Raw genomic sequence first — 23362 nt, 5'->3', positions numbered from 1 at the left:
AATTTTATATGCGCGCACATGTTATAAAATCGCACATCCATGTGTGCGCGCCGGGAAGCACACGCACATGGACGCTTGCACGTACCTTTTGAAAATCTACCCCACAATTAGGAGACAATTCTAGCAGGAGCCTCCTTCTCTTTAATACTCAGAATTAGGACAGGAAGGCTTCTACAAACCTTGATGAAAAAATTAACACCCTTACTTCACACCAGAGACTTCCGCATCGTCTTCCAAGCCACCCTCGCTACAAAACTTGACTACTGTAACTCACTCTTCCTAGGCCTCCTTTTCTACTCTAAAACCCCTCCAAATGCTTCAGAATACAATAGCAAGAACCATTTCTAACGCCCGTAAATATGACCAAATCACTCCCATTCTCAAAGACTTGCAGTGGCTCCCGATCCCCTCCTGTATCCTCTATAAAACCCTTACCATGATCCACCAAGCCATACACACTCACAACTCTAACTGGCTTGAGGAGCCATTCCGACCCATATGCTCCAACCGCCCCACCAGAGCCTCCAACAATGGGACCCTTCATGTGCCCGCCCTAAAAAAAGCTCACCTCACCTCCACGAGGGAACGAGCCATTTCCATCGCTGGATCAACACACTGGAACTCTTTACCCACCAACCTCCAGCTCGAGACATGCCCCTCTAAATTCAGAGCTAACTTAAAGACCTGGCTCTTCAAACAAGCGTACCCTCAATAACCTCCCCACCTCCCTTCTCTTCTTCCCCTCTTTCCCGCCATGCCAGCTCGTAGCTGAATCCTTGTACATAGTTCTCTCATAATTGTTATACAATTAGTTGATGTTTTTACTGGTTACTGGTTACATTTCTTTGCTAATTCTCTGTTCCTATGTAATCCCTCCCCTGATACCTGTTTATTGTAATTTCCACCTGCCGTTCTGCTGTAAACCGATATAATGTCGCCACTAATATCGGTATAGAAAAGTTTATAAATAAATAAATGTTGAAGGAACTACCATCTCTTTATCCCAGCCAACTTTAGGTCAGCCCTATGGTGCAACCAGAGATAGCCATGTAAATTAAGCAGCTAACTCCGAATATCAGAGCCGTATAATTATGTGGCTAACTCTGCTTCGCCTGGAAACACCTCCCGCCACACTTAAATTCTAGCCGCAGAAGTCATTATGCGGCTAGAATTTAGCTGCATGCGGTTTTAAATATTGCCCTCTATATTTACAATTCACTGAACAAAATGGGGTTGAAACTGATTTAACTGTTAAAAGATAAATGAATTAATATGTATACATGTATACAACAGATTTTATATCTTCCTATACCTACTTTGCAAGTATATGCTCTCAATCCCTTTTCTTAGTTAGAATTTTTAGAATCCACACTTTAAACATTCATTAGTTAAGAAAAATTGTTTTTAGAATATGTAGAAATACAGCATATAGAAATTTTATTTTTACTAACATCTTTTTACATTTCATTCATAAGTTTAAACACAAAAGGATTTTTACTCTTTTTTTTTAATCAGGCATAGACAAGTATTTTTGTTAGAAAAGCTACTCATGAAACTATTTTTATTATTTTTAATTTTTTAACCTGTTTAATCTTTTTATACATGACCACAATGTGTGTGCGCATTGAATCTCTGCTGTAAGGCCTCCCCTAACTAAGGATTCAGCAAGCACCTGATTTTTATCCTTCCACTTCTCCCAGAAAATGAATTCATACATTATTAATAGGTTTCAAATCCTACAGTAAACTAAAGGCCTTAAGATGTGTGCTGTCTCCTCAGTCCTATGATGGGTAAGGCCCAGTCTATCTATATTTCCTAGGATGTACATGCCCTGGGACTAAGCTAAGCCATTGGGGGGGGGGGGGGGGGGGGGGGGGGGAGCGTGTTACCAATTATTGGAGATTGTTGTGGTGCTTACAGCCCCCATTTACAGACATGGCTTGCAAAGGAAAATGGTGAACAGGTAGTGAAACACTTTTTGACAAGTCACACATGACATTCTTGTTCTCATAAGTTTTTGATCATAGACTTTTATAATTACTAACAATTAGGGATGTGATTCGTATTTCTGACGATTGAAAATATATGATGACCTGCGCCATTTTTTAAAGATGGCGCCGGCCATCCATTACTCCTACCATGTGACAGGGGCCGGCCAATGGCACGGATACCCTGTCACATGGTAAGGGCAAAGGGCCATCAGCGCCATTTTTATTAGTGGCAGCCGACGGCCCGAGAGCAGGAGATCGCTCCCGGGACCCCCACTGGACCACCAGGTAATTTTAAAACTTTTTTTTTTTTGGGGGGGGGGGGGGGGGGCCGGGGGGGGGGGGGAAGCTAAGGGAGCAGTTTTAAAGGGTCGGGGTGGGGTTTTTTTTGTGTTTTTTTTTTTTTTTAAATCGGCTTTTTTTTTTTATTGGCTCAGGTGCAGCCGATAAAAAACCCGATCGGACTGCACGAAGGAAAATTCACGATGTGAATCGGAACCGGAACAGATTCCGGTTCCGATTCACATCCCTACTAACAATATTATAAGCATGACATTTGGGGTTCAGCCTTGGACTTGTTTTCTTAGTAAATTAGATAAAGCTGCTAAGCTACAAGGTTACAGAACAGACACGAGGCCAATTGACATTCCATCTAAGATTATAGAACATTCGTGAATGGATACAAGGCCAGTTGACACTCCAACTAACTGTGAGCCATAAATATTTACCAATGAGGTGAGGATAATTAGCATGGAGACCAAGAGCACTATTCAGATTATTTAATAGAAATCCTGACAATTATCTAACCTTGTTTAGGATTTGGAAATGTATAACTGTAAAACCTATAAAAAGACATCAGTAAATCATTTGAGACAGTTTATATTGATGCCTTGCATGGCACTCTCCCTATAACATTTAAGATTTATGTTTTATACTGTTTAAATAAAAAACCTTTTCTCTACAGCTGTTGACTAACCATATATTTTCAGCGAACCCTAACACCCCCCCTCCCCCCTCCAGACTTCATGATTGCTGCTGTCAAATTTTGGTACATGTGAAAGAAAACTCATGACACAGAAAACTCGAGAGCTCAAAAAATTAGATGTACTTTTATTAGCAAAATCTTAATACAATTAAAACAAAGAAATGAATCTCATACTCCATTCATGCAGACATTAAGTATTCTGTACAATGTCCTAACCGGAATGATACTAGGTAGGCCACAATTTGTCCATTACAAGAACTAGAGACATAAATTAGATAATAGGCTGTACATTTCAGTAGAGAGGAAAAATCGCTATCAAAATGAAAATAAATTAGGCAATTTACAATCAGTGTATTACAGTGTATATTAAGGAATAATTAGGTAAGTTTTTACACTATTTGCAGCAAATCATACATATTCTTGCACATCACATTTCCAGGGCCAGGACAGCGAATAAAACAGCATACAGGTACAATTTAGTCAAGTAAGGTATCTGAACCAAAATGGATCTTTCATCAAACCCTTTCCTTCTATGTAACCTTCCTTTCCCAAAGCATAAAGTAAGCAGTAAGTGTGATACAGCATGTATAAGGCTGGTATGCAACAGTGACTGGCATTTACAATGAATTAAGGATAAAAATATACATTTTAAATTTTTCACTGGCAGCTTAATGAGAGAAATTATATATCATAAAACAAAGTGCTTAATACACAGGAAATGGAAACAAAATACCCAATTTTGGCATGTACACAGCAGTGTAAGATGCTTTTCTAGCTCATGCCTCTGATATAGTTCTCATATACCAATAGACAGATCAATCCTATCCCTAGTAATACATAACCAAGATAGTGCAAATGAGCAATTCATATCTTAGAGCTCAATTTGATATTCTAGTTATTAGCTATGACAAGACAAAATATTAGTTTTAAAGTATGCACTAGATATGGCTGGATTGTCTAAAATTGCACAGGATACTGTAAGTTCTGTAAATTTTGAACCTATATACTGTACCTGCATACAGAACAGATTTTATGTGCTTCTACATATACCAGAAACTATACTAAAGAAGCATATACACTGACTGCAAGATTTTAGTTACAGTAACTGAAACAGGAAAACTTAGTGTTTTGTCCTCTCCAGTTTCTCATGAAATACCAAACCATTTAGTTATTCTCAACATGTTTCCTTTATGAGATGTAGATAACAAAAACTATCATACTTCAGTTAACAAAAAAGAAGCAAACTGCTGCATGCTGATGGCATCACCAAATCTGACTACATGAAAAGCAATACTATAAAACAAATTAAGGACATTTGCTATGTGACTATATTATGAGCAAAGAATTGTAGTTGCTATTAATTCACTTGGCAACAAAAGTTATAGGTGAAACTTTTTATTGGATTAATTTAATAAGTCACCTATAACTTGTTTGTTGACCCTTGATTGGAGAAATTACTTACCTGATAATTTAGTTTCCCTTAGTGTAGACAGATGGACTCAGGACCAATGGGTATTGTGCTCTTCTGCTAGCAGATGGGAGACTGAGTCAGAGTTCAAAGCTGACAACACTCTAGATATACCCCTGCAGTAACCTCAGCTCTTCAGTATTCTCTTCGAAAAGCCATTGTGGATATATCTTTGCTTAAATAACTTGATTAAACTTGAGTAAAACGAACTGGTTCAACTAATTTCCAAACTGGAGATCGCCAGTGCACCTAACCAATTAACGCAGACACCGGACAAAACTGTGGGTGCCTTGAACTAGGGGTAGGCTGCAGCTTACCCGTATTTGCTTAGTCTCGAGGTTTGTTATCAGAGGTTCTCCTTTCTTGGGGCAGCCGTGGGCGGGATGCTGAGTGCATCTGTCTACACTAAGGAAAACAAAATTAACAGGTAAGAAATTTCTCCATTTCCTAGCGTGTAGCCAGATGGACTCAGGACCAATGTGATGTACAAAAGCTACTCCCAGACATGGCGGGAGGCTGCCCGTGGCCCACTTAATACTGCCTTTGTGAAGGCTGCGTCTTTCCGGGCCTGAACATCCAGATGGTAGAACCTGGATAAGGTGTGTATGGAGGACCATGTTGCTGCCCGACAGATTCGGTGGGCGACAGCAGCTTGGTTTCTGCCCAGGAGACTACCTGTGCCCTCGTAGAATGAGCCTTAACCTGTAGAAGTAAGGGCTTTCCTGCCTCTGTGTAGGCTGCCTTGATAACTTCTTTGATCCAGGGGCTATGGTCACCCGCGAAGCCGCTTCTCCTTGTTTCTTCCCGCTGTGAAGAACGAATAAGCGATCCATTTTGCCGCTTCTCCTTGTTTCTTCCCGCTGTGAATAACGAATAAGCGATACCTGGAAAGATCCGGTTCCGATTTCCAGGTATCGTACCAGGAGTCTGCCGACATTCAGGTGGCGAAGAAAGTGAGAGTCTTCAGAGTACTTATGTTCATCTGGAGCTGGTAGTGAGATAGTTTGGTTCAAGTGAAACTCGGAAACCACTTTCAGAAGGAAGGAGGGGACAGTGCGCAGTTGTATGGTTCCAGGTGTGAACCTGAGGAACGGTTCCCTGTAGTTCGGAGATGCGACGAGCTGAACATATTGCCACCAGGAATGTTGGTCTGAAGGAAGCACCAGCTAGGAAGTCTAATGCTAGATTGAGATTCCATAGAGGCACCGGCCACTTTAGGGGTGGTAGGAGTTGTTTAACACCTTTTCAGGAAGCGGGACAAGTCCGAGAGGGTTGATAGCTGGATACCATCCACTTCTGGTCTGAAGCAGGTCAGTGCGGCTACTTGGACCTTGAGGGAGTTGAGTGATAACCCCTTCTTCATATCGTCCTGTAGGAACTCCAGAATCATGGGAATCTTGGCCGTCTGTGGGAGAATCCCACGGTCCTCACACCAGGCTTCGAAAACTCTCCAGATCCATATGTATGACAGGGATGTGGAGAACTTGCGTGAGTCCTCTCAAGGGCCAGACCGTGAGAAAATAGAGACGGATCTTTGTGGAGAATCGGGCTCTGCCAGAGAAGGGTTCCCCTCAAGGAGTCTGAATATCTGCGTACCATGGTTGTCTTGGCCAATCTGGGGCCATTAGTAGAAATAGTCCCATGTGATGCACTATCTTGCGGATGACCCTGCCCAGTAGTGACTATGGGGGGGGGGGGAAAGGTGTACACTAAGTCTTCCTCTGGACAAGTCTGGACGAGAGTATAGATTCCATGGGATTGCGGCTCTCGTCTGTGGCTGAAGAACCTGTTGACTTGGGCACAGACGGGTTGGCAAGTAGGTCCATGGCTGGGAGACCCCAGCAATTTACTATCAGTTGGAAGGCTGTGGTAGACAACGTCTATTCCCCCAGGTCCAGGCTCTCTCTGCTGAGGAAGCCTGCTGAGACATGTTCTTTTCCTGTGATGTGGGAGGCCGAGATCCCTTGTAGGGTTATCTCCGCCCATGCCATGAGAGGGTCTATCTCCAGAGACACCTCTTGGTTCCTCCCTGTCGGTTGATGTTGCATTGTCTGACATTACTCGAATTTCTTTGCCTCGGAGTCAGTGGCTGAATTGCAGGCACGCTAGTCTGACTGCTTGAGCTTCCAGGCGGTTTATGTTCCATTCCGCCTCTTCCTTGTTCCATTGTCCCTGGGCCGTCAGTTCCTGACAGTGGGCTCCCTATCCTCACAGGCTCGCATCCATGGTGAGCAAGATCCAGTTCGGTGGGGATAGGTTTTTTTCCTCTGCTTAGGTGGTCTTCCTGTAGTCACCACTGGAGCTGAGAACGTACCTCTGCTGGTAGTTGGAAGCGAATTGAGTAGTCCTGGGACAGTGGGTTTCATCGTGACAGTAAGGAGCGCTGAAGCGGTCGCATATTGACCCTTGCCCAGGGGATAACCTCCAGGGTGATGCCATGAGGCCAAGGACTTGAAGATAGTCCCATACCTTGGGGTGTGCATTGGTCATCAATCGTTGTAATTGTTCCATTTTTCCTTCTCCTTGGGGGAGGGAGGAAGACTTTGTTCGGTATGGTGTCAAAACAGGCCCCCAGGTACTCTAGCAATTGAGAAGGCTGCAGACTGCTCTTGCCCGTGTTCACGACCCAAACGAGTTCCTGCAGTAGGCTCTTGACTCTGCTGGTCACTTGCCGGCTCTCTTCTGAAGACTTTGCCCTGATTAGCCAATCGTCCAGGTAAGGGTGTACCAAGATCCCTTCCTTCCTCAATGTTGCCGCCATGACCACCATGATTTTGGTGAAGGTTCTGGGGCAGTTGCTAGGCCGAAGGGTAGTGCTCAGAACTGGTAATGGTAACCCAGTATCGCAAAGCGCAGGAAGCGCTGGTGATCCTGATGGACTGGGATGTAAAGGTAGGCTTCGGAAAGGTCCAGGAAGGTTAGGAACTCTCCCGGTTGTACTGCCATTATTAAGGAGCAAAGAGTTTCCATGCGGAAGTGTAGAACCCTCAGATGGTGGTTGACGTTCTTGAGGTCCAAGATGGGCCGGAAAGATCCTTCCTTCTTGGGAACGATAAAATAGATGGAATAGTGCCCCGTATTTTGTTGGGGTGTGGGAACCGGAGTTATTGCCTTCAGACTGAGTAGTCTAGTTAGAGTGGTTTCCACTGCCAGTCTCTTGGAATGGGAGTGGCAGGGTGACAAATTTGTCTCGAGGGATGCTGCGGAACTCTAGAGAGTAACCTTCTTGAATGATGTTTAGAACCAATTTGTCAGACGTTATTTCAACCCATCTTTGGTAGAAGAGGGCAAGTCGACCCCTATATCCTCTTCCTGTGGATGGCTCAGCCCATTCTCATTGTGGAGCATGGCTGGAGCCTGCCCCCGGGCCTGTTCCTCTTGGTCTGTCTGTTCCGAAAGGGCTGGGACTTTCTGGAGGGATGAGGTGCCTGGAACTGTGAGTTCCTGTAGGTATAACGCGCTGCGATCCTCTGCCCTTGGTTCTTCGGGGGGAGGGATGCTGAGATCTTTTGCTCCTATCTTCCGGTAGCTGAGGCACTGGGGATTTGCCCCATTTGCTGGCTAACTTCTCCAATTCGCTTCAGAGCAAGAGAGATCCTTTAAAAGGCATTCTTGTGAGATTCACTTTAGATGTTGCATCCGCAGACCAATTCCATAGCCATAGTTGTCTTCTGGCTGCCACTACCGAGGCAATGCCCCTGGCTGAGGTGCGTACTAGGCCTGAGTTTGCGTCCATGAGGAAGGCTACTGCAGGTTTCGTCGTTTCACCGGTATATGTTCCGGAGTTATTTGCCTCTCTCGAGAGGAGCAAGCAGTAATGTGCTACCAGTGCACAGCAGGAAGCAAACTGCAGTGCCATTGCTGTTACATCAAAGGCCTGCTTAGGGATGGATTCCAATCATCTGTCATGAGTGTCCTTCAATGCAGCCCCTCCCTCAACGGGAATCGCTGTTCGCTTTGAGACAGCACAGACCATAGCATCCACTTTCGGGAAACACAGGCGTTCCTTGGTCGCTGGTTCTAGAGGGTATATGGCTTCCAAGGCCTGACCCCCTTTGAAGCTGGCCTCCAGGGCATCCCATTCTAGGTCAATCAACTCCTGGATGGCTTCCATCATTGGAAAGTAGCATGAGGCCTTATGAAGGGACACCAAGATGGGGGTTCTTCTTTGGTTCCGCCATAGGAACTGTGCCAGGAATACCCAGCGTCTTCAGAGTCTGGGAAACAAGGGCTGGTAATTTGTCCTTGTGGAAGAAGCAAAGTATGGTTTGGTATGGTTCCATTCCTGGAAGGATTTCTCCTTCTTCCAGGGACTCACTCATCTGAGGTGTCTGGGTCCCTGTTAGGGAAGTTCGTGGTTAGGCGAGGAGACATGCCTCAGAGCAGGGCCGGGAGGATTTTGTGCTTCTGGCAGAGGTTGAGCCTGGGGCACAGCTGGGGCTGATTGCGTCTAAACGAAGGCTTGCAAACCTTGGAAAACTTCCAACCAGGAGAAGGTCCCTGGGTCCATGTTAATCCCAGGGGGAGTTTGAGTAGGGGCCCCAGAGGTGCCCTCCTGTGGGGAAGCCATCTCTGAGATGCAAAGGTCTGGGGAGCTATCTTCAGTAGTTCCAGAACCATCTCCCGACAGTAAGGAACCAGGCTTTGGTTCTCCCTGGGCTTCTTCACAATGTTGACACAGGAAAGATTCCAATTCAGGCTGCATGGCTCTTATGTGGCAGGCTGTGCAAAGAGAGTGCCTTCTGGCCTTCTTGGGCACCGGTGCCATTGTTTCTAGGTGTTTGCGCGCATGCAGTTGTAAACGCGGCTGTGCACGTGGGGTGTGCTCAGTTGTGCGCATGTCTGTATTGGACATGTGCAAGTTAGGAGCATCGGCCGCCCAGCCTGCCCCACATGTACCGCTGGCAAGAAGGGAAGATGGCGCCGATGACCCCCGCATGTAAGATGGCGCCCCCCCCCCCCCCCGAGGGTCTCCACGTGTGTGGACCCTTACACCGGATCGGGGCCTAACCTAACCAAGGCTGCTCAACCAAATCAGTGCTCCCTTCTAACCTCGCTGGGACGGATTTGGTATGGCAATCCGAGCTGCAAAGACCAGAGACCTGAATTTTAAGATTTTTTCCTTACCTGGTCTCTGCGCTTACCGATCATGTGCTGGACGGTCTCCAGCTGTGGGGGGAGAGGGAATTACCTTCACCGCCATGCTTGTTTCTGCACCCGCTGCCTTTCAGCCACACTTGGGGGGGGGGGGGGCGCTAAGTCCACGCTGGGAACCAGCTGACCAAGGCACACCTCTGAGGGATATCGGAGATCAACTTTAGGAATTCTCGACTGGGGGAGGGACCCTTAGGTATCACCGCAGGAGAGCGGGGCTCGATCTTCCTTAAGGTGAATTTGTTTCTTCTTTGCTGTAATTCTTAACACTATTCTAGTGTGAGGGATAGTGTCCGCATCTGCTAGAAGACGGAGATATACTGAAGAGCTGAGGTTACTGCAGCGGAATATCTAGAGTGATGTCAGCTTTGAAATCTGACTCAGTCTCCCATCTGCTAGCAGAAGAGCACAATACCCATTGGCCCTGAGTCCATCTGGCTACACGCTAGGAAATCTACATCTCCACCTCATGGTAGCACAATTCAGTAATAGTTTGCAGAGATTGGGCATCTGAATGGCAGATAATATTTAATGTGAAAAAAATGCAAAGTGGTACACATATGGAAAAATAATCCCAACTACAAGTACGTGATGCTGGGTTCTGTATTGGGAGTCACCACCCAGGAAAAGAAACTTGGAATCCTTGTAGACAATACAATGAAATCCTCAGCTCAATGTGCAGCAACAGTTAAAAAAGCAAATAGAATGTTAGGAATCATATGGAAAAGAATGGAGAATAAAACAGAAAATATACTGCCTCTGTATCGAGCTAAGGTGTGTACAGTTCTGGTCACTCCATCTCAAAAAGACAGTGGAACTAGAAGAGATGCAGAGGTGGCAACCAAAATGGTAAAGAGAATGGAACAGCTCCCCTCTGAGAAGCTTCACAGATTAGGGAAAGATATTTCAGAAAGGGGACATGATACAAGTCTATAAAATAAGTAAAGGATGGTTATTTACCCTTTCAAATATTACTAAAACAAGGGGATACTCTTTGAAATTAACAACCAGCATAGAAAGTATTTTTCTCAGCGCATAATCAAGCTGTAGAATCTATTGACAGAGGATGTGGTCAAGATGACCAGCATACTGGGGAAAAAAAGTTGGACAAGTTCCTGGAGGACAAAAAGTCCATAAAACGTTATTAGCCAGATAGGCTCAGGAAAGCTATTGCTATCGCTGGGTTTAATAGGAAATAGATCTCCTTTATGTGATCTGCTGTGTATTTGTGACCTGTGCTGGTCACTGTCAGGGACAGGATGTTGGGCTTGAAGAAACTTTCTCTGACCCAGCATAGCATTTGTGCCCTTATTTTAGTTTTATAGTTGCCAGAAAAAGAAACAGCCACATATTTTTCCAAATACTTTCTTTTCAAAGTGCTAAACTGAAGACGGCAAAATATGCTACAGCTGCAGGGAAGAAAAACATATCCTGTCAGTTTGCATTATATACATCTGTTGCCCAATGCATTATAAAGAAAGAAAAAATGCAGAACCTCTATCACTAACCCTTTATTTGTTCTTTTCCAGTTTTTTTTTCCAGAAATTTCATTTCTTAGAGAACCCCCAACTCTCACCCCACATTTCAAACTAGGAGTTATTTTGAAAATAAGAACCCAACCCTGACATCAGCTGGTTTGTAGAAACTGCATCAGTAGGACTTATCTTAGATTGTAGATTATTGTGTGTGAAGACAGACGATCCAGTATAGAGCGATTCATGATCACATATAATTATCTACAATCTAAGATAAGTCCTCCTGATGTAGTTTCTACAAAACACCAGCTGATGTCAGGGTTGGGTCATTATTTTTTAAATAACTCCTTTTTTGAAATGTATGTGTGTTTAGGGGTTGCCTAAGAAATGTGCTCTAATATGCTTTTATATGCAACTGAAAAATGAAGACAAATCGATTAGATTCGGCATCTTTTTGGTCCAAATGGGCCAATAACAGAGGTCAGGGGATGCTTCTATTGTGTAGTTGAAAAGTTTTGTACGTACTCCTGACTTGCTGACACCCATGAAGACATATTGTATTGGTGAGGATAACTTCGCCTGACAGAATATTAGTTTTGCTGTCCTATTTTGGAGTTGAGTATTCTAGGACAGTTTGCTTGTCTTCTTAAAATGCTACACATCTTACAATTTCTGCCAGGGGTATGCAAACTTATGAGCACAACTATATACCCACTTTCAATGCCTTGATGGGGGATGGGAACAAAACTAACATGTTTTGAAAATTAGTATGTATTTTATACCTTTTTCATAGCATATAGTTTGGTATATTTATGATTTTAAATGCTCTGAATGCCATCTATAGAAATCATATCTGACCTTGGATATTTTTATCTTCAGAATGTTTGAATAAAATGTATTATGGTTTAACAAAAATGGCAGAGAAATATATTTTAATTAAGCAGGACAACTTAATATAATCATTTTGCTGATGAAAAATTAAAAAATATGAACCAGCTTGAATCCAAATGAACATGTTTAAAGTATTACTCAAACTGCCAAGCAAGAAACTGTAGTTATCTTAAAACAGCTTTACCTGCAAAACACGCTGTATATAGTATCGAACGAAGAAGAACGTGCTACTAAAATCTAGTTTTAAAACCACAGCTGGATCAGGCTCACAACGAACAGATATCTGGGATCCAACTCACATTTAAGCAAACCTAATTTTAATGTGTTGTGAGCAAAAATGAACTGCTAGCTTGAAAAAAGGCCAGATCATTAAGTTGTGAATACTAACTATGCTATAGTAGTACAGAAATCATAATACACTTTTTAAAATCACTATATGAATGCAAAACAAACAAACAAAAAAACCCAAAACAAAACAGATGAAAGAACGCCAATCTAGCTAGTCTGTTCTACTGCCATGCATTTATGGGAAAAGTGCCAACTTTGCTTCACTGCCCTCCCCTGCCCCAAGCAAAGTACTCCCAAACTTTGAAAACCAGAAAGATCAGGTTTCCCCCAATACCTTGACTCCACACCAAACTTGGTTCTGCTCAGTCTTGCCATGTAAATTACTGGGTGTGTATGGGAGGGGGGGGGGGGGGAAAGGACAAAATTACAGACATTTAGTGCCATTATGTAAACCTCTTGTGGAATATAACAGAGGCTAATAAAAAGGAGACTTCTTGCTCGAAGTCAGGCAGCAAGGCTAGATCGATCACACTAAATCTTCTGGAGGTTCTAAGCTGCTGTAACTGGTCTAGGACCGGGATGCAAGATTTAAAAAAATATATATATATGACGGGGCAGTGCAGGGCCATATGTAAGGGCCAAAATCTGGTTTGTATCTATTTTCCTTTTATATTTATACAATTTTCACAAAACTTTCCAAGCTAAGACTTTTGCACACATTATATATATATAGTTATTTCCACTTTTTCTTTATGAAATGTGGTGCATATGCAATGCCCTCTCTTTTCAATGCTTTATCATCAAGTCTGCATAAAGGGGTAGAATCCAAATCTCTATACAAAAGAATTAATTATAATCATCTTCTTTGATAAAATATAATGGGAAAGACATCAGGAAGAGAACAGCAGCTAACAGTTTGCTCATATAAAACATAGGTCATGATACCAAGCCTCTAAGAGTTAAACAGATGGTAAAAGTGCTGGGGGAGAGAGGGGGAGAAAGTTATAGGCAGAGTTTGAGCCACTTCATCACACAAAACAAAAGATAACCGTGAAGAATGAAAGAAAATATACTGAATGCCTTTATATTTCAAGACTTGCAAAGAAACTAAGAACAGACTCATATGTCTAAATGATTTTACAAATCATCTTTCTTCTATTGCCTTTGCAATGTCAAAAACAGTAGTACACCTCAAATAATAAATGGAATATATTTATAATGAAAAACCATTCTGTCTAGACCTAATATGAAATTAGTTATCAGAGTAGCAGAAGTAGTGTCTTCGTCAGGCTTCTCCAGGATGGCACACATTGTAAATCCAGACTCTGAAACAGAGTTCTCCTCCAAGGATAATAGAAAGACTAGGGGGGCACTCCATGAAGTTAGCATGTGGCATATCTAAAACTAATCGGAGAAAGTTCTTTTTCACTCAACACACAATTAAACTCTGGAATTTGTTGCCAGAGGATGTGGTTAGTGCAGTTAGTATAGCTGTGTTTAAAAAAGGATTGGATAAGTTCTTGGAGTCCATTACCTGCTATTAAGTTCACTTAGAGAATAGCCACTGCCATTAGCAATGGTAACATAGAAGAGACTTAGTTTTTGGGTACTTGCCAGGTTCTATGGGCTGGATTGGCCACAGAAACAGGATGCTGGGCTTGATGGACCCTTGGTCTGACCCAGTATGGCATGTTCTTATGTTCTTAAGGGGTGTGTATGGGGATGGGGGCAAAGTTCAGAGCTTGTGATAAACACGTTCTAAACATAGGCAACTTAGGTAAATTAATGGAAGGCAGTGGTATTTTATTTTCAAAACCTATTTTACTTTAAAAATAAGTGTATAGCACCAAAATTGTATCACTTTAAAAATGGTGAAGGCTATTTTAGTATTTAAGTAAAATATTGATTGTTGTCTGCTATTAATCTGAATATTTCTATGAGTAAATGCAGTATGGCAAATGATTGCCTTAAACTAGTGGAGGGACAAATTGTCCAGCATCTTCCCACCTTACATAGAAACAAAGGAATAACTGAATTCACATCATATGCCTATTTGTAAATCTACATTTCTTTTCATTTGAAAATTATTTGAAGACACGAGTCAATTCTGTCCATTCACACTGAATGGTTTATGCAAACTGATCTTTCTTTCTGCTTACCATCTGATTTAGATCATGGTACTGGTTATATATGCACTATTTCTGAAAGGATACTGAGAAAGCATGGGTATGGATTTTATATGGGGAATGCCTACACTGAGTCATTTACTAGAGGTCCCAAATTTCAATGGTTTTAAGTGCAAGAATCTGAAACCACCTGTGTCTATCTTACTGCAGCATCTCTACGGTCTCCACAATGTGGTAATTACAAATTCCCCTTCATGGAATAGTACCCAGAAATGAACATTTGTTGGCTCAGTTCAATAATAAATCAATATTCGTTCATCTCTCCTTTGCATGCTACAAAAGATTCTTGCCAGCAATCCTATGCAATTGTTTCTTTGATGTATAAATAACTAATGCATTTCCTGAAAAACAATACCTAAACTATAGGTGGGACAGTAATATCTAACCACCAAAGTGGTTTAAAAAAAGCTAAAAATCAGAAGCTAGGAACACCAGTCACTTCCTAGTCATTAAAGAAGTAATATTACATCCTTTTGGAGGGCATCTCTAGCAACAAGTTCGATGACTGTGTGCCTCACTAAATCTAAGCTAAGAAAAATGCCAGGTAAGCAGCATAAATGACAGGCTTCATCTATTTTACATCCTGTAGCAGGCAGACATCAATGATTATCAGCCTGTCTTTCCATACTACTGCAGAGGTGGAGTCAAGCTGACAACACGACACAACATGGATGTATCCAGAAACTTTAGGACAGAGCTGTACCCAGCATTTTTTCAGCTGGCATGTAGCTAGCCAAAAATCTCCGTCACCACACTAACACCATGATTTATTGAACCGTCAATCAGAAGGTGGGACTGTGGTCCCAGCATACATTGATAAATCCTGATGTACTCTAGCTCTGTATCTAAATGTTTCTCTACAGAAGGTGCATGTCAGGGCGTCCCAAACCCCTATCCTGGGGATCCCATAGCCAGTCAGATCTTCAGGATATCCACAACGAATAGGCATGAGATAAATTTGCATATTATGCAGATTCCATATATGCAAACTTATCTCATTGCCTATTCGTTGTGGATATCTTGAAAGCCCTGACATATGCGATCCTCTTCTGAAATGGACATGATCTCCAAAAGCTACTTTTGGTTTATATGTTTTAATGAAAAGGGATGGGCGCCCTTTTGAATAGTGGAATACAAATCACAAAAACTAAAATCTTGCATATTAAATAATAAAAATGTATCAGTCTTAACATTATCAGCTTTGCTATTAAAAATTGTGCTAATACACGTAAGAGCAAACTTCATAGAATACAATTATTTTACGAATATTTTAGCTACAATAGCATTTGGTACCACCAATACTGAATCTACTATATATCAATAATGTGATCCTGGGTTATATTAGAGCGACAGGCTGACGCACAAGTGCATCCAGTATTTGCTATGCACTTTGCATTTCAAGTACATTCTATTAGTGGATACTAGCCCTTTAATTAAATAATTGGTCAGTAAATTAAACATAATACGGCAGTGAATGGAAAGCGTAAGATGGCCATGTAAAATGGACAGAAAATTAAGGGCTTATTAAATCAACATCAAATACAGTGCAGAAGCAACATCAAGGGCTTATAATTGCACTTGCCTTCAATATCTAATGGATAAAACATATTATGGGACAAGAACAAAGTGCTATACACTCTTGTTGCTGATAGGTTCTTATGTAGTTTTTGCGTGAATACCTATTCTAAAGGACCAGTTTCAGAGTGTTTTCTCAGCCTGAATCAAGCTGTTCTAGTTTCAAAAATCAAACAGCAGTAATAAGCTGCCAAGAGAATGACTACAAGAGGGAAAATAAAGGGATCTTTCCTTTGGATTCTATCATTTGTATTGGATTTTCAAAGTAATTTACTTGGAATCAGGTTTTATTCATGTTCTCTTGACACAGGATTGTCATATGTCCAGTTGCAAAACACCTTTTCATTAGGGTTTTCTTAGGGACTAGATAATGGAACAAATCAAGATAACCTTTCCAGCCCTCAGATTTTGGACAGGAATTGGTCCAATGCTGCAATAACTATGAAATACACCTCCTTTTGTCTAAACTGTGTAGAACTGTAGCAGTACTATAGTTTCTGAACAGGTGACTGCTCAGATGAAGTAGCTATAATAAGTTTATCATTCACAAACCAGCAGCACTATGGCTAATGCACACTGCATTAGTTGGGATAGCCAGGGCACAAGACAGAAGTAGATAATACCGGCATGCTGGTGGCTCTTTGGTGTAGTTTTGTATATACTTGCAGAAACATTTCAAGAGCATCTGGCTTAGAAAACCTGATCATAACACTGAAGCATAAGCATGCCGTTGATATGGATTTGTATTTGTTACTGTGTTATTACCAAGGCATTTCCAAAACAGCAATATGTGCCTCCTCAAAAATTCATCTGATACTACTGCTGAAGCCCTTATCACATCACAAGCCATTGCTCTAATGAGTGCAATATCATAAGCACACAATTTTGCTACACATCTCAAGTCAAATTTGCCTTCAATCTAGGATCAGCAGTAGGGCCAAAAAAATCTAATAGAACCATTTTCTTTGTTGCATGCCACAATCATTTCTAATAAAGGGAAGGAAAATATGGAAAATATGGACATTGGTTGTTGGCCAAGGATTTAAAAAACAGTTTGTTTACTCTATTGTATGTGATGAACACTATTGCTGGATTCTCACAGTATTGAGAAATGCACTCAGGCTTCTTGGTGATTATTCTAAATGGTCAGCCCATCATCTAGATTTCTATTATCGCAATATCTTTCTAAGGGCAGCAAGCTATTGTGTATTCAATGCACCCACCCTAATAAAGATTAACACAATCCAGCAAGCCTAAACACAGAATACAGTGCCTGACACTTAATGCTGTGGTCGCATGTGACATTTATTCCAAGGCCATGGTCTGTAATAATTGTAAGACATTAAGAGTAACGTTAAGTTCCACAGTGTACCAGCCATTGGTCCTTTCACAATTTAGCAATACAACCTCTGAAGATATTTATGGTTCAAAATACTGTCTCCAGTTTGTCTACCTGAAGTACTGTGAAATTATATACAAGATTGTTTCATTTCAAAGAATACAGCTATACAAATGGGCCAATTTCACCTCTAAAATGTGGCTTCTTAGACCCTGTCACATTGTTTTTAGTAAATAAAATTCCTTTGAATATCTGAAGGCAACATTCCACAGCATTACAAATGAAAGTTGTTACAGTACAAAATTTGTTTCTAGTAAGTAGTTTTTCTGTAGCTATGCTCCACTTCATTTCCAATCAATATGCAAGATGCTAAAAGACCAGCACTAAGCTTCCAGACCTTGAATGCCATACGATGGATATCCCTTGTGTTCTATGTTTAATATTTCTTAGTACCATTGTAATCTACTGTACACAAACTGTAAAATATTCATCCACTTGTCTGTGCATGGCACTTACATAGACAGATCTGTACAGAGTACTGTACATAAAGGCAACATTAGTGTTACATTACCACTGTGAAACTGCAGACTACAATGTAGTCCAGTAGACTGCAATATAGTATCTACCAAATTTTCTTCCAGGTAACATTTCCTTTAGTGAAGAACAAAATCTTTCTAGTGTGATATGGAATACTGCTTCTATGGATATGATTTCTTCATTTGTTGCATGAACAAATGTAAAACTGAGTATTTAAAAATGTGACATAATTAAACACACCAAATGCAAACTAATTTGCTGTTTGATTTCTCAGGAAACAGACTCGGAGAGATTGAACAAGGAGGGTTATAGCACAGAAAACTCTAAATAGTAGTTGCCTTAAAGGGCTTCTACAATGACTTATGGTAAGGGAACTTAACAGTACAAAATATGATTTGTTAAATAGCCTCAGAGGTTGCATTGCATTTAAAGGCTTAATACTGGCTATATATATATGTATACATATATACACACAGACATACAGGATAACCTGCTGATATACAAATCATTCCGAGAAGAAATGTTAAACACAGTTACTGTGTTAAGAGAGATAGGGGGAGATCCCATATAGAGATTGAGGGGTAGTGGGTTCCTAAATACGGTAACATCCAGCAGCTTCTCATGCCTCACATATGAGAAGAATTCACAGCAAAACGTCTGCTCCTTCTCCTTTGGTTCCAAATAGATTTAAACGATACAGTAAAAAAAAAAAAAAAATGGCATCCATGAAAGAAAATTCCATGTATGATTTCTGGTGTTTTATCTGAAATTCGGCAGCCCAAGAAGAGCTCCTACAGCTCCAAAGTAGCCCTGTTAGGGATAAAATGAAGAAATAGAATATATTTAATGTTAGTGACATTTATCCTCCTACAAATTTAAAAAAAAAAAAAAAAATCCTCTCCTTTTCCAAAAAGCGCAGTTGCTTACCTGTAACAGGTGTTCTAGGACAGCAGGATTTTAGTCCTCACATGTGGGTGAGTGACATCATCCGATGGCCCCCAGCATAGAAAACTGTTGTCAAAGTTTCTAGACGCTTTGACCAGCACACTGAGCATGCCCAGCATGCCACTATCCGCGTGTCCAAGCGAGGTCCCCCTTCAGTCTCGTAACACAGAAAATTATGAGTGAAAAAAATAAAACAAACCGGAACGAGAACCCAACTCTGTAGGGATGCGGGCAGCATTCCTGAGGACTAACATCCTGCTGTCCGAGGAGAACACCTGTTACAGGTAAGCAACTGTGCTTTCTCCTAGGACAGGCAGGATGGTAGTCCTCACATGTGGGCGAGTACCAAGCTCCAGACCAACAGCGACCAAAGTGCCAGCGGGTGCAACTGCGGCGCTGTGAGTCGGCAAGGGACTGTCTGATTCCCACAAGAAGCACGAAACAAGAAGAGTTGGGTTCAGGTTAGGAACAGATTGCAAAGGACAGACTGACCAAAGGCATTGTCCTGACGCCCATCCTTGTACAGGCAGTAATGAGCTGCAAATGTGTAAAGAGAACTCCAGGCTGTGGCCCAGCAAATTTCGACTGGGACTGCTTGCAAATGAGTTACTGACATCTCCATGGCCCGCACAGAGTGAGCCTTTAACTCTGCCGGCTAGCGGAAGGCCTGCTTGTGCATAGCAGAAGGTGATGCAATCCACCAGCCAGATGGATAAAGTCTGCTTACCCACCGCCACTCCCAGCCTGTTGGTATCTAAGAACACAAAGAGCTGAGTGGACTACTTATGGCCTGCTGTGTGATTTAAATAGAAAGCCAAGGCCCTCTTGTAGTCCAGGGTATGGAGCCCGCTCCCCTGGGTTGGGAATAAGGCCTCAGAAAGAAGGTGGATAAAATGGGCTGATTAAGGTGGAAATCAGTCACAAACTTAGGCAGAAACGTAGGGTGTGTACGCAGGACCACACGATCACGGAAAAACCTTGTGTATGGCGGGTACGTAACCAGGGCCTGAAGCTCACTGACTCTATGAGCCAAAGTAATCACGACAAGGAAAATAACTTTCCATAAGAGGAACTTCGGGTCGCAGGAACGCAACGGCACAAAGGGAGGGTGCATTAGCCATGCCAGGACAATGTTGAAGTCCCAGGACGCAACAGGAGGCTGAAGAGGGGGCTTTAGTTGGAGCAGGCCCCTCATAAAATGACCTACTAAGGGCTGTACCGACACAGGCATGCCAGCAGCACCTCGATGGTACGCAATGACAGTGCTGAGATAAAGCCTCATCCTGCTATTAAGTTCACTTAGAGAATAGCCACTGACATTAGCAATGGTAACATGGAATAGTTTTTGGGTACTTGCCAGGTTCTTATGGCCTGGGATTGGCCACTGTTGGAAACAGGATGCTGGGCTTGATGGACCCTTGGTCTGACCCAGTATGGCATTTTCTTCTTAAGCCTGACAGAGGTGGTTTGAAGCTCAGACTCAGAAAGGTGCCACAAGTAGTCCAACAACTGGGGAAGGGAACATGTGAAAGGATCCAATCCATGCCTCATACACTAGATGGAGAATCTTTTCCACTTCAAGCTGTAGGACTTACTGGTGGAAGGCTTCCTAGAAGCCACCAGCACCTGAGAGACACTGTCTGAAAGAGCCAAGGACTGAAGGACTATGGGCTCAACATCCAGGCTGCCAGCGCCTGGAGGTTCGGGTAGTGCAGAGCACCCTGATTCTGCGTGATCAGATCAGGTGCAGTCCCCAGCCGGATTGGGGCCCTGACAGACAGGTCCTGCAGGAGCGGGAACCAGGCCTGTCTGTGTCAAAAGGGTGCCACGAGGATCATGGTCCCTCTGTCCTGTTGAAGCTTCAGCAGCGTCTTCAAGAGGAGCGGTAGAGGGGGGTACGCATACAGCAGGCTTCTCCCCCAATGGAGGGAGAAGGCATCGCAGGCCAGATGCCTGCCTCCAGACGATAGGGAGCAGAACCTGCTCACCCTGTGATTATGCGGGGGGATGTGAAAAGGTCCACATGTGTACCCCACCAACGAAACAGCTTGGCCGCTACCTTCAGGTTGAGAGACCACTTGTGTGACTGAATGGAGTGACTCAGGTGGTCCGCCAGCACATTCAAATATCATGGCAATTATGTCGCTCGCAGTGACATCCCCTGTGACAGGGCCCAGGTCCACACCTGCACCGCCTCATGACAGAGGAGGAACAAGCCCATGCCTCCCTGTTTGTTGATATACTACATCGCTACTTGGTTGTCTGTCCAGATCAGGACTTCCTTTTGCGACAACCGATCTCTGAACGCCCACAAGGCGTAACAGATCGCTCGAAGCTACAGAAAGTTTATTTGACAACGGGCTTCGGAAGCTGTTCAGAGACCCTGCGTGTGGATGCCCTCCACATGGGCTCTCCAGCCTTGAGGAGAGGCATCAGTGGTGAGGATCACCTGAGACGGAGCAGTTTGGAAGGGAATTTCCCACTCCAAGTTGGAGAGGTCTTCCCACCAGGACAGAGACACCTGCAGAGGTTCTGTGACTTCAATGCAAGTCTCGAGGTCCTGGGAGGCCTGTCGCCATTGTGACCACAAGGTCCAATGAGCCCTCCCGCATGCACAGATGGGCAAGAGGGGTGACATGGACAGAAGTCGCCATGTGGCCCAGCAAATGGAGCAGAAGGCAGGCAGTCACCTGCCGGCTGGTGCAGACAAAGGCCGCTAGCGAGGTGAGAGCTCGATCATGAGGCAAAAATGTTTTTGCCTGGGCTGTGTCCAGTTTGGCTCCTATGAAGACCAGCTGAGGAGACGGGCAGAGGTGAGACTCTGGGTAGTTTATGACAAACCCCAAAGCTTGTAGCGCCCACACTGTCAGGGCTAGGGCATTCAAGGCCCCTGTGCAGGAATCGCTCGACCAACCAGTTGTCTAGGTACAGGAAGACACGTACTGCTCGACATCTGAGATAGGCCGCCACCACTGCCAGGCATTTGGTGAAAACACGGGGGGCTTGAGGCCAGTCCGAAAGGCAGTACTCTGTACTGGTAATAAGCCTCCCCCACTGACTCTGCTCCCTCCTTGAGATCGAGGGAGCAGAGCCAGTCTGCTCTTTTGAAGAGGGGAATCAGCGTACCCAGAGAGACCATCTTGAATTTTTCTCTTGAGAGAAACTTGCTCAACACCCTGAGGTCGAGGATGGGGCGCAAGCCGCCGTTCCTTTTTGGCATGAGGAAATATCTTGAATAGAACCCTCTGCCCTGCTGGGGCTGAGGGACCAGCTCTACCGTGCCTACTGTTAGAAGGGCAGAGAGTTCCTGCTGGGAGGACGAACCCCATGATGGACACAGGGGAGAGGGTCCCTGGGAGCAGACTGAAGTTGAGACTGCACCCCTGACAGATGATGGTAAGGACCCATCAGTCCAACGTGATATCCTCCCAGTGATGGGCGAAGCTGAGAATCCTGCCTCCCACCAGGGGATCCAGCGTCAGGGGTGCATTCAACGGACCCTCGCTCCCTCACCCCCAGACAAGAGCCCATGGCCAGGGCTGGCTGGGGTGCTGGCTGGGGCCTAGGCCATCGCTGGTGGCGAGGCGGCCCCTGGAGCTAGTGCGTGGCGTGCGAGCCTGGGAGGCCGGAGGATAATACTTCCTCTGCCTTTAGAAGGTCTTCTGGGCTCCCAGCCTGGATAATTTTGTGGCCAAGGACGGGGCGTCGAAGGCACTTGCAGCAAGCTGTTGAAGGGTGTCATAGTGGTCCTTCAATTATGCTACCGCATCCCGGACATTATCCCCAAAGAGATGGTCACCTGTGCAGGGGAGGTCAGCTAGCTTGTCCTGTACCTTCGGACAGAGGTCGGAAGCTCTGAGCCAAGCCATTCTGTGGGCGCCAATTCTAATTGCAACTACATAAGCTGCCTTCTCAAAGACATCATAGGTGGATTGCGCCTCATGGTTGCCAGCTTCTAAACCCAGCAGGATGATAGCAGAGAGTTGCTCCTGTTGAGGCAAACCCTCTGCGAGGTCCTGAACCTGTTTCCAGAGGTTCCGGTTGTACTGGGTCATGTACAGCTGGTAGGCGGCAATCCAGGCGACCAGCATAGCTCCCCGGAAGACCTTCCTGCCCAAGGCATTGAGCTCCCTATGCTCTCGCCCCGGAGGGGCAGAGACGTGTGTATGGGAGTGCCGATGCTTCTTTAAAACGGACTCCACAACCGACTGATGGGGGAGGTGCTGCTTCTTGGACACCATAGCTTGCTGCACCAAGTAGGTGGCATTAGCTTTTCTATTGAAAGGGGAAATAGAGACTTGGTGCTCCCACATCTGGAGGAGGAGGAGATTCTTGAAAATATCGTGGATGGGAACTGCCACAAACTCCTTAGGAGCATTGACGAGCTTAAGTACTTCCAGCATCTTGTGTCGTGCATCCTCCTTCGTGAGCAACTGAAAGGGGATGCTTCGGTCATGGTCGCCCCCCGAGGAGGGGGGCGACCAACACCGTTCCTCTGGTGGGGAAGGTTCCGAGAGGGGGTTTTCCGAGT

At 43.9% G+C, this 23362-nt stretch overlaps 1 protein-coding gene across 3 annotated transcripts in view; it reads right to left on the bottom strand.

The window, feature by feature from the left end:
- PANK3 (pantothenate kinase 3) overlaps positions 1-23362 on the bottom strand; it is a 196651-nt gene that overhangs the window by 50464 nt on the left and 122825 nt on the right. The window contains exon 7 of one of the 3 annotated variants that reach the window (XM_029583220.1): positions 13840-18696. The exons of the other annotated variants lie outside the window; for them this stretch is intronic. Coding sequence (XP_029439080.1) covers positions 18646-18696 — 51 coding nt within the window. The 3' untranslated portion in view covers positions 13840-18645. Of the gene's footprint in view, positions 1-13839; positions 18697-23362 lie in introns of those variants that run through there. 3 annotated transcript variants of the gene reach the window in all.

This window comes from Rhinatrema bivittatum, chromosome 18 (assembly GCF_901001135.1).
Source record: "Rhinatrema bivittatum chromosome 18, aRhiBiv1.1, whole genome shotgun sequence".
NCBI classification, from domain to species: domain Eukaryota; kingdom Metazoa; phylum Chordata; class Amphibia; order Gymnophiona; family Rhinatrematidae; genus Rhinatrema; species Rhinatrema bivittatum.
This window is presented reverse-complemented; position numbering and strand designations above follow the sequence as displayed.